General features: G+C 38.7%; 1 protein-coding gene across 1 annotated transcript; it reads right to left on the bottom strand.

Moving 5' to 3' along the window:
• Positions 1-92: 92 nt before the first annotated feature.
• LOC119023865 (probable polypeptide N-acetylgalactosaminyltransferase 8) lies at positions 93-8,592 on the bottom strand. Its single transcript, XM_037106110.1, has 11 exons — positions 8,195-8,592; positions 6,356-6,698; positions 6,006-6,172; positions 5,193-5,379; positions 4,079-4,276; positions 3,783-3,897; positions 3,335-3,520; positions 3,102-3,239; positions 2,847-2,939; positions 2,570-2,740; positions 93-2,436 (listed from the first exon to the last, which is right to left on the bottom strand). The coding sequence occupies exons 1-11, from the start codon at positions 8,439-8,441 to the stop codon at positions 2,317-2,319; spliced, it is 1,965 nt and encodes a 654-aa protein (XP_036962005.1). The 5' UTR covers positions 8,442-8,592; the 3' UTR covers positions 93-2,316.
• Between the last annotated feature and the right edge of the window lie 8,257 nt (positions 8,593-16,849).

Genomic DNA, 16,849 nt, shown 5'->3' with positions numbered 1-16,849 from the left:
CATCTTAAACCAGAGCACTAATCTTATCAGATGGCGTACTTGAATATGAATTTATTGCAATATGATAAAAAAAAAACAAAAAAAAAACAAACATTTTAATTATAACATTTAAACCTCACTTAAGTTTTGTTTATAAAAAAAAAAAATGGGACCATGATGCAATTCATAAATTTCACCATTAGGGATCAAGGTTCTTAAAGCTGTTGGAAAAAATGCTGTTGGTTTCTTTATGTCCCTTTAAAAAAGTAGTGATCACATGCATGACTTGCCCTTTAACAGCACTTTCCAGCTTAGTTTTACAGCACAACTAACTGGTTACTAGGGAAATGTATTTTAACCTGCTGAACTCCTGGATCTGCCAAGAGAGACACTTTATGCCTTTCCATACAGCATGCATACGTTACACCAGCTTTGTCAACAAATGTAAAGGACAAGAGATTTGCTCAAGAATGAGCTGGCATATGTGGTACACACATCTGTCAGTGCATTGTCTTGGCAGCAATTACTTGTCAAAGCCAGCTTTTGTTTGGAATGCTAAACAGAGAACTTCTTTTAACACTCCCTCCGCTGTGGAATGCATGTTGTTTATTTTAATTATCCAGCTTCTGGAGATGCTAGACAAGACAAATTCCAACATCCAGTTTGACAGGTTTATTTCAAAATGGTTATAAAAACAATGTTTACTAAAAATATAACATAGCCCAAGCTCTCCAGGAGATACAAAGGTGGATGGTTCTTATATTGTATGGTTCAACAAGGTTTTAGAAAACACAGAGTTCCTTTGTACACTGAAATAATAAAATATTACACAGCACACACACTTTAAAACATCACAGTCCCTAAACAGGTCATTCTACATAAGTAGAAAAATGTGTTAGCCATTAATACCAGGACACTGACCAACCACCCATTACTAACTCTTTAAAAAGATTCTCAAACTTAATATCCAAGAGAAAAGAATGACCTTTTTTATAGTCCAAAAATTGCACAGGAATGTCCGATCAGCGATTAGATGTCTTGCTATAATTTATATTAAAAAACCAAAGATAAAGAACAAAGTTATTTTCAAGTTCACATGGATAGTTATATTTAACAAATAAGTTAATGTGCATCTGACACAAGCCTGGATAATGAAATATTTAAAAAGTGTAATCCTACGTGAACAATACATAATAAAAACACATATGTGTCTGTCTCTGCTTGAAGGTTACTTCTGTAACAGATGGTAGGGCTTACTAATGTACAAGTAGTTTACATAAACAAATTTACCTAACAGCAGCAAAGTATTACTTCTAAAAGTAGCAACATTTGCATAGTTGGGCAACTGTTACATTTCATGTGCTTGTACGCATCATACTGACAGCATTTCTCATTGCTGCAATGGGGAAAATTCTGTGTAGACAAAACTATGTTTAATGGGACAATATGTAAGATCATCAATCATCTACTAATTCCAGCTAAAGTTAATAGCAGTTAGTGGTTACTTTGATGATAGGTTTCTTACATATTGTATCTTGAAATAGCAAAGCTTAAACTTGTAACTTTTGCTGTGCCCTAGGATTTAACATAAGAAAGTCTAGGCTAGATGTGCAATACCTTTTATCAAAGGATTGAATATAATTAGTGTCTTTAAGTGGAAATAATTATGGGTGGAATGAGAATCAACTTGCATTATGCAATAAGTAGCAAAATAGTGGGTATGTCCTTTATACCCAGCCTGAGGTAAGATGCTGTGTGTCAGTGTGGTCCCACACAGTGCCAGTATAGTAATCTAGAGGAACAGCTAACATACTGAAAGTAATGCTCTACTCCACTCAACCCTCTTTTGTTTGAAACAGGAGTGAGTTTGAATCCAAAGGCCCAAAAGCCACCAAGAGATTTCCTGGATAAACAACTGAAATATAACAGATTAGAGCCTGGATAAATTCAGTGATGTATGAAAAGCAGACTCCTGGTTCTAGTGTCTTTTTTATCTATCAGATCCAGTGATCTGATTGTTATTCCCAAATTGCTAGAAGACGAAATCTTTTAAAAAGTAGAATTAAAAGTTATTATGCAACTGTAATAAAATGTACAAATAACAATTATGTGCAACTGTATTGTGCATTCATAAGATGTTTCCCAAATGATGATTTGAGGGGAAATCAATAAATTATCCATAACATTTTTAAAATCAATCTCTCAATATTTCCATCTTATATAGAGTAGATGTAAATAATCATAGGAGTCTCAGCCTTTCACACATCCAGGTGTTACTATCTACTGACCTATGAGCAGAAAAGTGCACTTCTTGTTGGCTCCACACACAAAAACACTTTAAAAAGTTTTGATAACATTTTGGATTTCCCATCTTTGGCCAGAGCATTCCTGTACTATAAGTTTTTTGTCTTTTATCTCCAGGCATCTTTTTGTCACTTTGTTCTTCAGTTCTTTGCCCTGGAAAGAGAGAGAAAAGTTGTCAAGAGTGCTGGTTCATTCTGTCATCATACAATATTCCGACAGGCTATGTTTTCAGCTTCACGAGTCACCCTAAACTCATCCATCCTCTAAATTCAGTGTGTTGTTGTACCTGAGTGAAGTCCCAGTAAATCCCCATTCCTTTCTGCATGGCCTCTTTGCAGTTGAAAAGACCAGGCTCGGTTTCTTTATTGCCCATGTCAGTTACGCAGCGGTTGTCATTATATTTGTGGGACTTGATGCCGCCGATGTAGAGCTCACCAGTTGCACGGTAATAAGTGTGCTGAAATACAAAAAAAAAAATCGTTCACATCAGAGAAAAACTATATTTTGATTGACTGTCCAGAGACTATAATCATTAAACTTGTCAACCACATTTATTCACTTACCTGAGGTCCATAGAAGTAGCAATGGAAGGCGATGGGTGTGTGACCTGGTTGTGGGCCTTGGTCTAGACACATCCCAGCATCAAGATTCTTCATCTGTAAAGTGGGAAGTTAATTATTTTGTCAAATCCATTTAAACATCCTCAACCACTGTGGCAGGTAGAAGTGAATCATCACAATGCACAGTTCAGTGTGGCAATATGTAGCACACACCGTGCTGTACCACACTTATAAAGCACTAGAGAAAACTAAACTTACTCCTCCATAGCCAAGTAGGTCGTCCCAGGGATCTAACTTGGGATACACATTTTCCAGGTACCATTTGAAAGGTTTACAGTTCAAAGTCTCTCTGAGTTTTTTTCTCTCAGAGACATCCCCAATGTCAATTCCATGATTCTGCAGAGGCAAAGAACATGGTGTGAAATGTGAATAACTTTAGGAGCTAATGACTTTAAAGTTATTATTGTTCTTCTTGACTACATTTTAAGCACCTCAAATGGCAAGTTCCAGGCTAGGTTGACGTTGTGTTTGTATTCATCCATCCAGACTTCTGCTACCCTCAGGGCGTTTCTCTTCATGGCAGGGCCCAGGTCGGGCATGTAGGGCTTGTGGTACCTTTCGATGTGGGCAATCTTGGAGCACGGAACTATTTCAACACTGCCTCCACATGTCCACACCTATTCGAGCAAAAAATAAATAAATGAATAAACAACCCCCCAAAAATATTTGCGGTTTAAATGGTTGGAAGATTGTTTTTTGAGACAACTTAGCCAGATATCACAGCAACAGACTTTTTATCCTCCCTCTCAGTGAATTAGAGGTAAACACTTTCAAAGTGTGACAGGTCTGTACTGAGACCAGGATCTGTACCCTTCATTCTTTGGCCTGTCATAGTGTTATCAGCTTAGGATTTGATGTTGTATGGTGAAGTTAACTCACACGAATTCCCAGCTCAACATTTTCTCCGCCGTACACTTTCATTCCTTCATCAAGAAGTCCAATTTCTCCGAGAAACTTCCTTTCAGCAACGAGGATTCCCATGACGGATGGACTCCTGAGTTGAAGGGAGAGAACTGGTGATGTCTCATTGAAAACACACTGTACATCAGCATTGCTATCAGAGTGAAGCTTTTAAATGATTAGAAATACCTCATCCAAGATGCAATTACTTAAACCAGGTCATTATATTTATATGAGGCATGTAGATTACAACAAGACTGATTGATTTCACTTACTTTCCAGGCAGTGAGCCGTCCATGAGTTTGTAATATTCAGGTGTAAACCCCTCATACATGCACCATAAAGCCCAGTCGAAGGCGTGCGCTGCTGGAAGGTATTCAATAACCTTGAGGTCATCAAAGTTGACTCTGTCAAACACAGGAGAAACCACCGTGGTTCGGTCAGCTTTGATCTGTGTCAGCATAGGTTCGACCCTGCATGATGGGAAGAGCAGAGAAGCTGTTCATACATCACTGTAATAAAATTCCTTAATTTAAATCCCCAGACACACAATAGGGATTTTTTGTTATCAGTCATTCACAAAGTGTCATTGTCCTGAGAGATAACTGTACAACCCCGATTCCAAAGAAGTTAGGATGCTGTGGTTCTTCTCACTTTGTGTGATGCTTGTATGATGATTGAGTTTTTATACAAAAACTGTGAAGTTGATCAGACATAATATATTTTGTCTATGTACTAAACTTATTGGAATAATGGTCAAAAATGATTTGCAAAACATTCCATTCAGTTTTTATTTTCCTATTCATGGCCTACTGGGTTATGCACCAGACAGGCAATGTTTTCAGCTATATGAGTCATCCTAAACCCACCCATCCAATATATTGCACTCAGTTGTTTTATTCATAAATGGGTCTGTGACTAGAAGTTTGCAAGTCTGAGCAGCACTTGCCCCTCCCTCATTACCACCACTGCAAAGCTCATGTGCAACACCCATAAGCCCTGATTGCCCCAGTGGAGAGAAGATCAGACTGTGGTTCCTCTTGGATCAGACTGCGGTTGTACTGGTAAGTTACGAAAGTGCTTACCTGTGTAAAAAAGACATTCCTGAAAAAGCCAAATACCCTAAGCAAAACTATTCTGGTTTTTAAAAAAATGTGTGATGCAAGTGATCCCTGGCATGACCAGACTCATTTTATCCCAGTGGGTGGTGTGGATACTTCCCTCTGTCAAATTTAACCTCAGGGTCCTTATACTAAACACTTTAATAACTTTGTAGCTAGCGGTGAGCACTCAAAATTATGATGAAATTTAAATTTCGACATACATTGTAACTTAAAAAAATAACTTGTGAGACTGTGCTTAAATGAACTATTTTTGCCACATTCGTACCACATCTCATGGACTTCGATGTGTGCGTCCAGGATGGCCACCACGTCCGCAGTAGCAGCCCTCCATCCAGAGGCCCTGGCGAAAGCGAGGCCTTTCTGCTCGTCGTGCCTCACTCTTGTAATGCGCAGATCTGGATTCTGCTCCTCAAGCATCTTCACGTAAATGTCAAGGTCCCCCTTCAGGTCCTCTGAATTGAAAAAGAATGTAGGCATTTGATATAAGAGGAGAAAAAACTTTTTCAGAAAGCTGTCAAGTTTCTACACTGGTTACCCAGGATGCCAAGAACACACTAAGCATGTTATGTCTCCAAGAATTAAATGAGAAGAACAACACCACTCTCATGTCTGTAGGGTAACCTACCTGCTTTGCATGCTTAGCATAGCATGAAGCAAATAAACAGGGGGAAACAGCCAGTCTAGCACAAAACCCACCTCCTGAATGAGGGCAGTGTGTGTGTGTGTGTGTGTGTGTGCGCGCGCGTGTGTGACACTTATCTATGTTATTGATTGTACTCTGTTCGAAGCAAAGAGGCTAATACATCAGCAGACGCAAATATCTGATTTGCCCTTCTGCTTGAACAGAATGGAAATGAACAGGAGATGAATCTGTACATCTCATGCAATGCCAACATGAAATATAACTTCCTCATAGTTTAAACCTTCACTTGTGTTTAAAATGGTTCACAAAAACTCAACATGGGATAATGAGCAGGAGTGACATCTATTCTAAGAAACACATTGTGTAAACCTGTCCTGCCTTCCAGCACATTTGTTTAGTCTTGGGTTTGCACAATCCAATGCTTTGGTTACCAACCATTAGAGCTATTGTCATCCACCATTATTATCTCCTTCAGCAGGTTTTTAGGGGTGCGGTCGATGATGCTGCGCATGGCTCTTTTGATGATAGACAGGGCCTCGTTCAGGTAGATCAGCACCACTCCGACACTCGGCAGGTCCTTCGGGTAACTCTTTTTCAAACACCTGTTCATTCAGGAACAAAAATAATTTTTGAGAAAAAATAGCCACCAGTCTTTAGTCTTTAACACCAGTCTGCTGTGTGAAGGCTTTATCGAAAGGCAAACCAGGTGAACCAGAAAGATGGATATATTTTGCAAACAATGAACTGGGTGGAGTTCATAGGGCATAGTTTTTTTTTTATCTTACCTTGGATCTCTGGTATCTGGAAGAACTCGATCGAGAGGAAGGCGATCGCTCAGAAAAACATTGTATCCATACTTCTGAAACAAACCCTCTGCCTCTTTTTGTTCTTCCTCAGACAGATTCTCCCCCCAGTCCTTGAACAGGGGAGATTTGGGGAACAGTTTATTGGACTTTTCCTCTTTGGGCGCCTCCTTTTGCTCCTGGGCCGCTGCTTCAGGTTTTTCTTTCTGCTCTGGTTCCTTTTTAGCTGGTGGCTGTTCTGCAGCTTTTCTGTGTTCCTCTCTTTCCTCTTCCATCATTTTCTGCATGGCTTCTTGTTTTTTGCCAAAAGTTTTGATTACATTATCTGGACAAATGTAAGTGATCAAGAATGACAGGGAGAGAGCAAAATAAGTCAGAGGCAAAAAAACTAGACTAGATGAAAAAAAAATAATAAACAAGAAGTTATTTTCTAAATTCAAATAGTACCTTTTTTCCCTTGAGATAAAACATTCTTTTGACTGATTCTGCAGCCCTGATTCTAAAAGAGTTGGGACACTGGTTCTTCTCACTTTGCATATTTCAGGTATTGAAGTCATAATGAATGTATACTTACATGAACAATAAGGTTTAATGGTTTGAACACTGAATAATTTCATTGAATTTGTTTGACTTTTTTCAATTGGATATAGATTGAAAATGATTTGCAAATGATTAAGTTCTGTTTTCTTTATGTTTTACACATTTTTAGAGACTGGTTTAGAGATCAGATTGTTTCACCTAGTCTATCCACTGCACTGTTCCACCTGCTTCTTCAGCATGCTATCTGTAAGAACCTGGACTAAACTTAGACACATAACCAACACAGCTGCCAGGATAATTGGTGTCCTCACACCCAACCGCACAGAGCTGAACAATATAACCACTGCGACCTCTATAGAGCAGGACATCACACATCCAGTCAACATCCACATCATCCCACTGTGCTCAGGGCAGAGATGATGTCAGAATTATAGATAAAAGATATAGATCACATATTTATAATGCAATTTCCCTAACTGCAGTCATATTACATCCATAATATATTAAAGCAATGGAATATGAGTCAAAGGTTTTAAAATAGAGCATACTGAACATGCGGGATAGACAGTCAGTAAGTTCCTTAAATGGAGCACTTCCTGAAGTTGCACACATACTTCTCTCTTTCTCTCGCTCTCTCTATCATTGCCACACCTGATCCTCTCCAGGTGAAAGGTATGATCGTCATCAGTCAGCTAAGAAATGAAAATATTCAGAAGCTATTTCAATACGATACGTTTTCCGGAATACGCTGGCACAGCGGGCTCAGAAAATGAGTTCAGCAGATGTTAGGCTATGTTTGTAATTGATATTAACACAACAGATCTGCAAAATCTGAAGAGATCATTTCATTTTCCTGTATTTGGATATTTATGAAAGAACATGAACTTTTAAAATTACATTAACATGAATATTATTTCCTCATTCAGTTCTCTCTCCTTGTCAATTCTCATAATGCTTTTTTTAAAAAAAACAACTGGTGATATTAAGCTTGCAATGCATAAAGTGAGTTGATTTAGACTTTTTAAAAGCCTTATACAAGTGTCCCAACTAACGAAGTGCAAGGTGATCAAAGTCAAGATGATGTCTTGTGTTTTGGCACAAACAGCACTAACAGGTGTGGCACTACTCTCCTGGGTATGATATCTACGTTCTGGTGTGATTAGAAAACATATCAGGGTTTTCATGAAGCTGTAATAAACACTGCTTTCCATTTTATCATCATCATCGTCGTCCATTTTTACATCCTCGGCAGGGGAGAGATGAATGATTGGCTCAACTCACAGAGACTGTCGATACTGTCCTCCAGATCAGAAAAGCTCCTGCTCCGACGTGATGTGTCCGGCGCTTTATCGACCACCGCTGTGTCCTCGGGTCTTCTCATCAGAGCGATACTGGCGCAGAGGACGAGCCCAATCCCCACCAGTATGAGGGCTGAGCGCCTGAACGACACCGCTCTCATGATGGCAGCGCACCGACTTGACTGACAACTGGCAAGAGAATGAAAAGCTCGCAGGTAACCGACGCACATTCAGTTCATCCCACTCGTCCGACTGGTTGAGCCATGCAGCGGAGATAACAAACATGTTGACAGGTCCTTCATAACCGTGACGTACCCCTCATTAATAAAAGCGTCTGAGCCGCCTGACAGCTCCTCTCCCCCCGCCGCCTGCCCGTACTGCTGCAGGTGATGCCAATCTGCGGGCTGTAGTGACTCCCGCAGCTCACTGTGTAGAAGCTTTTTTTTTTTTTTTTTTTTTTTCTACAACACATTCACACGGCTTTTGTCTTATAAAGAATAACTTTTTTAAAACCGGTGACAACAAGAAACTAAAGGTAAGTTATTATGTCCACTTAAAAACACATGTTTTTAACCCCTTTTCGTGTTTTTGGGTGCTCCTCCTCTCCAATCAAAGTCATGCAGAAGAGCATCGTGCCGCTTTGGACAAAAGCCTCTGCTAAATGCCCTAAATGTTAATGTAAATGTAAATCATGTCTCGTGTCAGTGACACAAATAAAGAATTGTGCCAAGATTATGATTATTAAGGATATAAAACTGTTATAAACGAGACTTTTTTTCCTCGTTATGTGTGTAATATATTCAAACAACAGAATATGCTTCAAAGGTTTGAAAACGTGTTTTTAAAAATGTTTATGTAGTTCCATAGTCCCATTTGATCAAATATGATTGAGGGTTTTGGACTGCGGTCAAATCAGCTGCTGCTTTTTTTTTTTTTTTTTTCCCCCAGTGCGCACATACACTAATATTTACTGTAATCGTAATGAACCCGCTCTGACTGGGGTCAGACTGCAGTCTCACAATCAGACCCATGAAACATACGAAACTTTTACAGTCTTAATGAAATTGAAAAAAATAACAACTCAAAACCAACTTTTTTTTTCTTTTTTTCTTTTACAAGGTATCCAAGATTCATATACTGCTGAACTTAGTACTTCATAGACTACGTGAATGCATATTTATTGTGCACTATTAGAGTGTCACTTTGTTTAAATACTGACCAGAAAATAAAACGATTTAAATAAAAACGTAATTTCCATAAGTAGTTAAAGATTCATATACTGCTGAACTAAGTACTTAGTAATATTCATGCAAATAGTCTAGGAAGTACTAAGTTCAGTAGTACTTCTCTGTTTTTTGGTTTCGTTTTTTTTCTTTTTCCCATGGGTCTGTTTGTGAGACGGCACTCTGCTCCAAATTCACTACCAGCAGCTGGTCAGAGTGTTTACATTCCTATTACCGTAAACATTTGTTCATTTGCGCACTGGGAAAAAAAGATGCAGCTGATTTGACCAAGCCAACGCGAACCACCGCAGTGATTTTGGGACAATCAATAAGTTCCACAAATGGAGGTAACATGCATTTAGAGACTTCCTCAAGTTGCACACGTTGTTCATGACTTGGGTTAAAATTTACCGAAGATGACTTATGTAACTGCAAAACAAAACCATCTCCATACTTGGTTATTCGCAGGATTCTCTGATCTCCCGGGGGAAAGTATTGTGTATGACCCTTCCAACCACCAAATGCAACATCCTGATGCGTGTAACACTTTGTATACAAGAATTCTATAACCCAATAATTAACAATAAAGTTTCCTGACAAGAGTGAAATTAAAATGATCTGGTAAATAGAGACAGTGTTAAGTTGTTACACCTCCATACACTGAAGTCCAAATGTTTGCCAGTGAAACCTCATGAGTCAGTGCACAGCGTGTCAGCTGGTCTGGACGTGCAAAAATAGGACATTAAACATGTAAGTTTTCAAAGATGAGTGAATAGTGGATTGAGATTAATTTTGATTTCAATACAGCTTTTCTATCAGGGAAGTTAATTAGATATTTGCTAATGGTACCATATAATAGACAGATGGATAAATATGTCATCTATAGCAGAAAGAAAACAGTTTGGTAGTTTCTTGTGTATGCGTTACATTCAAACTAATGGAAAGCCTATAAGAATCCCCCCAGGCTCATGAATCGCCTGTCACACCCCTTAATAGTGGAGCCAGTTACAAGTGAACGGGAACAGCCAGTGTGGAGTAAGGCGTGTCTATGGAGCCACAGTGCAGACCAGCTCTACTCCTCTTTTAAAACTGTCACACAGTGGTTGTGGTACTGTGCATTTCTTGCAGTCTGACACAGTGACATATGAGCAACAGCCCTTCCAGCAAACACTAGGACTGCTTCAGCCTCTTTCCAGGTCTCCTGCTGCTCCTCTCGTTGTCACTCATCCTCTTGAGCCACTCTATGCTGCAGGTGTGAGAGTATTTTTACTCATGTTGTTTTATTTGTGGATTTTTCCTTATTTTGTTAACATAGATTATGAATTGTGTGGCTTTATAAAGTGGTCATCTGAACTCTATTGTTAACTAATTATTGGTAAAGTTATGAATAATTATAACAATAACATTGTAGCTAAAATAATATTCCACATCAATATTTGTGGATTTAAACTTTAAACTGATCTTATCTTCAATGGAAAAATACCATTACAAGTAAAATCCTGCATTCAAAACCTTACTCGAGTAACAGTACATGTGTATTATCTGTCACATTGCAGTGAGGATTGTCACATTCTGTTTTTTTGTTTCGTGGCTTCCTGTTTTATTTTGAAAAGTAACTTTCCTCTCCTTTCAGGTCACTTGCCTTTCCCCATGTGTCATCCGTCTGATTGCCTCCCCTGATTCCTGACTGTGTCCACCTATTCCCCTTTACCCTCCTGCGTCTTACAGACTGCGTTTCCCTTTGTCTTGTGCCGGAGTGTCTCGTTCTGCCGTGTACTCCAGCCATTCGCCACAGCCCTCGTCTTGTCCAAGCCGTGATTTCCTTGTTGGTAACTCTGTATTCTTTTTGCCTCTTAACAAGTGATTTTTTTGTTTGATAATTTTATAGTGCAGCTCTGTCTCACAGTTTAAATTTACAGCCTTTCTTTTGATCCGTTGGAATGATTTTTTGAACTGTACTGAACATTTCATCTGGGGGAGAATGTGCAGGAGTGTCCTTTATAAGATATGTGCCCAGATCAGAGACTTCATGGTGTTGTGGAATTTCGGCTTGCATGACCATTCAGGAGCAATGAAGAAAACTCAGAGACACCGATGACTTGTTTTGAAGTAGTTTAAACAAAAAAAATCAGGGAGGAACAAAAAACAGCACCGTCATATGCATGTTGCATTGTCAAGTTAATCCTCCTGAAATGTACCTGAAAAGATTTTGTCCACAGCTCTGAAAGCACCCCTCCTATACACAGTCATCTGTTAATCAACAAGTAAGTGGAAAGTTGCTGCAGAGCTTCTCACCTCTGACCTGGTGAGGAATAGAAAGACAGTGCATCAAAGACAGCAAGTTCACAATTGCAGATCGATTGAAGGCCACCTTATGAGTTTACATATTTAACAGCCTTGGTATCTCAGAGATCCGTTTTGTAGACAATCCTGCAGCAGACTGAACTGATAAATTTAAAGATCATGAGAGATATGATCTCAGATCAGACGTCACTATGCCCTCATTTATAACTTATCGGGCCTAATTGATATATTCTGTGTACGTCGTGTGACATCTTATCCTGTGGGGCCAGAATGTTCTTGGCTGTAGATCTTTCTCTCACAGATCCCCCCCTTTTAATCATGAGATCAACACTAACTTACCAAATTTCAATTTAGCTAGGGAGGGTTAGGCAGGAACGAAATGGTGTACACCTACGTTCACATTAAACACAAAATCGGTTACATTTTAACATCTTCTCTCAGTTCAGCATAAAGTAATTGTGGTATATGTCAAAAACACATATACCTCCTTTAAAAATAGTATCACCCAATTAATCTAATATATAATATTACACATATAGTAAAAATGATCTCCAGAAATCATTGTGTTAACCTTAAGAGGAAGGTTCCAGGATATTAACACGTTCTCCTTGAAATCATCCAACCAGATCTCTGCAACCATCAAGGCATTAGATCAAGTGCATACGGTTTGTGTGCCCTCTCAATGTGAGCTATTCTGGAGCAAGGCACAACTTCTACACTTCGTCCACACAGCCACACCTGGGCAGTCAAGACACAGATGGTCAGAAGTGATTAAGCAAATCTTCAGGTTTTGATGCTTTTGATGCTTCAGGATTGATTTTAAGGTTCTTTTGCTGTTTTTTAAATGTCTTAACAACCTTGCGCCCTCCTACTTATCTGACCTGCTTTTACCATATCAACCCTCGTGGACCCTGAGGTCCTCCGGCACTGGCCTTTTATCCAAACCAAAACCAAGAACTAAAAGCCACAGTGAGGTGGCATTTAGCCACTATGGCCCCCACTTTTGGAACAGCCTGCCGGAGAGCCTCAGGTCTGCAGAGACTGTTGATATTTTTAAGGGGAGGTTAAAGATGCACCTTTTTAATCAGGCTTTTAACTAATATTTTAAAATTCTTATTCTGTTCTTTTGCGGCATTTTATGTTTTTGCTTCTATCTTGTTTTTTAAGATGATTTTAATCTTAAATAATTTTCTCTCTTTTATTTATCTTCGGTACTATTTTATTTTATCTATTATCTTTTATATTTTTATCCTTTAAACTATTCACTCCATTTACTTATCTTTGGTCAGGGTTTTTATCCTGTCTTATGTTTTTAGATTTTAAGGTTTAACTCCAGAGTTTCCCCAAGGGGGTCCTCCACACTGGGAGCTGTGTCTGGGCTGCTGCTGGGGGTGCTTGTCCTTGGGTCCCTTCGGCCTGGCCAGCTGTCGTCTGTCAGGGTCGGGCTGCCTGGGCACTGGTGCCCTCAGTGGCACGGCCTGTGACTCCTCCCAGTGTGGACGGTCCCAAAGGTGGCGCTTCCTCTGTCCTCTGTGCCTTGCCATGTCTCCCTATTGCCAGTGGTAAGAGTGTGTGTGTGTGTGTGTGTGTGTGTGTGTGTAGTATGGAGGGTGGGAGGGAGGGGCTTTCTTTATTCTTTATTATTGTTCTGTCTTTCTTGTGTAAAGCACTTTGTGCTGCATGCGCGTGTATGAAAAGTGCTCTATAAATAAAGTTGATTTGATTTGATTTAAAATTAAACTCTGCCGCATGTTGTTTTAATGCAAGTTACCTAACAGCGTTGGCTACTACTCACATCTACCTCTCTCCACTTTGAACTTGAATTCCACCATCAAACCCACCAGTTTCTTGCATCTGTCTGCTGCAAAGACTCCCATAACAGAGGGCCTCCTGTCTGAAACAAACATAACAGTAGTAAAAGTAATGCTCTAACATTTGTACTGCCTTTTAACACATACATTTTTGCTATGATGTCTTACAGAGAAAATGTTGTAACTAGTGACATGTGGACTGATTTAGTCTGACAAATTCTGGTGGTCTTTGTTCACTTATTTGCAATTAAGTTTACATGACTTGCACATTTCCACCTTTTTGAAAACCAAAAATGTTTTACTGTCTGAAAAATAAATTCAGTGACATGAACAACAGCCACAAAAGTAGAAATTCTTTTTTTGCTGGAAAGTTCCCTATAATAACTCTAACTTAGGTCTAGTGGCCTACATCACAGCTCTGTTACCAGTGCTCAGTGTGCAAACAACATTGAGGCTGACAGATACACAAACAACCCCAAAAATCAGCAGACCAAGACACCAAGCTCAATGATATGTTCTTTCTGTCTGTCAGTCTGATCGATCGCCTCCGATCCATTGCAGTGAGTCACTAGAGACTGTTGCAGACTTGCACCTTGGCACACATCTTACTCATTTCATCGTCAACAGCAAACCTGTCTAACTTACTGGAGTTAGCAAGGAGTTTGTATTGTAAATATCAAAATTCTAAGTTTGAATATCTTTTCCAAAACTATACTAAACTACTAAATATAGCCCCATTCACACCACAAGTCTTAATTCTCTATTCGGATTTTTTGCTCAGATCCGATTTTTTGTTTGGCTGTTCACATTACCTTTTAAAATGTGGCCCATATCAGATTCCAGTGTGAACTGTTTGCGGTTTCGAACTGACCAGCATGCGCAACAGAACAATAATAATGACGCAGTGACGAGTTCAGCAGACACAGCACGCTGTCTGCCGAACTCCTCAGAGTCTCAGGCTCGTCTTCACCTACTTTGTAGCTATCCAGCAGCTCCAACAGTTCCAGCAAGATTTATGTCAGATTTGGGCCACAGTCTGCCTGCAGTCTGAACAGGGTCTATATTGCCCTTTTAATTTGTGAAGCTGTCACTTTTGGCATTTGTGATGGCATTTCATTCTAACTATTTCCAGAATTTTTATAAACTAATGAATCAATAAATCAAAAACTGATCAGCAGTAATTGAAGTAGACATTAGATGCTGTCCTTTAGTCTTTAAATTTAAGCTTCAAATCAAAATGATAAAATTATTGATAAAAATATGACATAGGGCTTTGTTTCAGCACAATAAAAGTAAACTTTATTGACCCTAGACCCATTCTGAACTCCAAACCCACATGCTCTGTAAATCTATAACTAAATTCCCAAATATTGCTGTCCCCTTTCCCCCTTTTTATAGATACATAAATACAATATTTACGTACAAGTAGGTCTGTTTTTTGTATCTGTCCAAAAATTGCACAGGACTGTCCAATCAGTGATCAGATGTCTTACTGTATTTTGTGTAACAAAACTAAAGACAAAGAATAAAGTTATTTTCAAGTTCACATGGACAGTTCTATTGAACAAATAAGTTAATGAGCCTTTGAACAAGCTGATTCTTCCAAAGCCTGGATAATCCTGTTTAAACAGCCATATTTAAAAAGTGTAATCCTATGTGAACAATGAATAATAATTTTATTAGATAGTACAGTAGCTTTAAACCGTCAGGAACACCATCACCCACTAAAGAATGGTTGTAGAAGGCCATATTCCTGCTGAATGTCAGAAATGCACATCCAGTCCACATCTTTCTCAATCTGTGGCCTTCACTTCATTTAGACCTATGTTTCCTTCACCCTATGATTTGCTTTACTGTCCGTCTCTGCTTGAAGGTTACTTCTGTAACAGATGATGAGGCTTACTAATGTACAAGCAGATAACATCAACAAATTTACCTAACAGCAACAAAGTATTGCATTGTATTATTTCCAAAAGTAGCAACATTTGCATAGTTGGGCAACTGTTACAGAACTAATTAATTTGCTCCAAAACAGTCATAGCAACACATCTTACTGACAGCATTGGATGTTTTAAGACCACTGCTGCAATGGTGAAAATTCAGTGTAGCCAAAATTATTATTATTATTTAAAAAGGGCAATATGTAAGAATTTTAGTTGAAAACACTAAAAAAAATTAAAAAAAATAAAAATTAAATTAAAAAAAAAAAAAATCAATGATCAACAGAATGTGAGGGAACAGCCATTATGCTAACCAGCTAGCCCTTCCTGATTCAAACCTCCAGGCAGATCAATAAATGGTACAAATAAGAATTACCAGCAGCTTTAATGTCCATTCATAACATGTTGTATCCATAATGATGGTTCGTCCTGTCGGGACTTATTTTCCCGATAATGACCGCTGTTCTATACATTATCCCTTACTTAATAAACCTTCATAATTCTAAAAATATCACATTTGCCATACTACCAACAAACACATGAATTTGTTGCTCCTAGACAACTTTAGATTTTTGTACACTTTAAGCAAAAGCTGTAACATGATGAATAGTAAAATTTGGACATGCTGGAAGGTGGACATTGTTACCTTTGGACAGAGTCAGGCTAGATGTTTTAACTCTTTCTAGTCTTCAAGTAAGCTAAGTAGCTTCATATTTACTAAACAGAAGTTAAACTGTCAATCTCATCTATCTATAGAAGTAAATGAGCCTACAGTATTTCCAAGGTGTCAGCCTTATTTCTTTAAGCAATTTTGTTACTCCTTGGTTTCATTTGGGTAGTTAATTACTTTTAAATGTATCTAGCTGCTAATAGTAGTTTATCCTCTGAAATTTCCAAATGTGAGAGGATTGTGCTGAAACCAGGATCTGTACTCTTCATTCTTTTGCCTGTCATAGTCTTATCAGCTTTAGGATTTGTTGTTGGATGGTGAAGTTAACTCACATGAATTTCCAGCTCAACATTTTTTGCGCCGTACACTTTCATTCCTTCATTGAGGTGAAAAGTCCTCATACATGCATCATAATTTTTGGTCAAAGCCTTGTGCTTTTGCAAGGTATGGAATAACCACAAGGTTATTATAGCACACACAGGACACAGGAGAAACCACCATTGTTTGGTCAGCTTTGATTTGTGTCAGCAAAGCTTCAGACCTGCATGATGGGAAGAACAGAGAGACCGTTCACACATCACACTACAATACACTGCAATACACTTCCTTAATTTAAAAATCCAGTCACACAGTAGGGTTTTTTGTTATGAGTCGTTCAAAAAGTGTCATTGTCCTGTAAATGACAAAATT

This window comes from Acanthopagrus latus, chromosome 8 (assembly GCF_904848185.1).
Source record: "Acanthopagrus latus isolate v.2019 chromosome 8, fAcaLat1.1, whole genome shotgun sequence".
NCBI classification, from domain to species: domain Eukaryota; kingdom Metazoa; phylum Chordata; class Actinopteri; order Spariformes; family Sparidae; genus Acanthopagrus; species Acanthopagrus latus.
This window is presented reverse-complemented; position numbering and strand designations above follow the sequence as displayed.

Coding starts and splice junctions, on each gene's coding strand:
- LOC119023865 (XM_037106110.1), bottom strand. CDS start 8,441: ATGTGCGTCGGTTACCTGCGAGCTTTTCATTCTCTTGCCAGTTGTCAG. Junction 6,173..6,355: donor CCAGATACCAGAGATCCAAG/GTAAGATAAAAA, acceptor CTGAATGAACAG/GTGTTTGAAAAAGAGTTACC. Junction 3,898..4,078: donor GACGGCTCACTGCCTGGAAA/GTAAGTGAAATC, acceptor CCTTCAACTCAG/GAGTCCATCCGTCATGGGAA.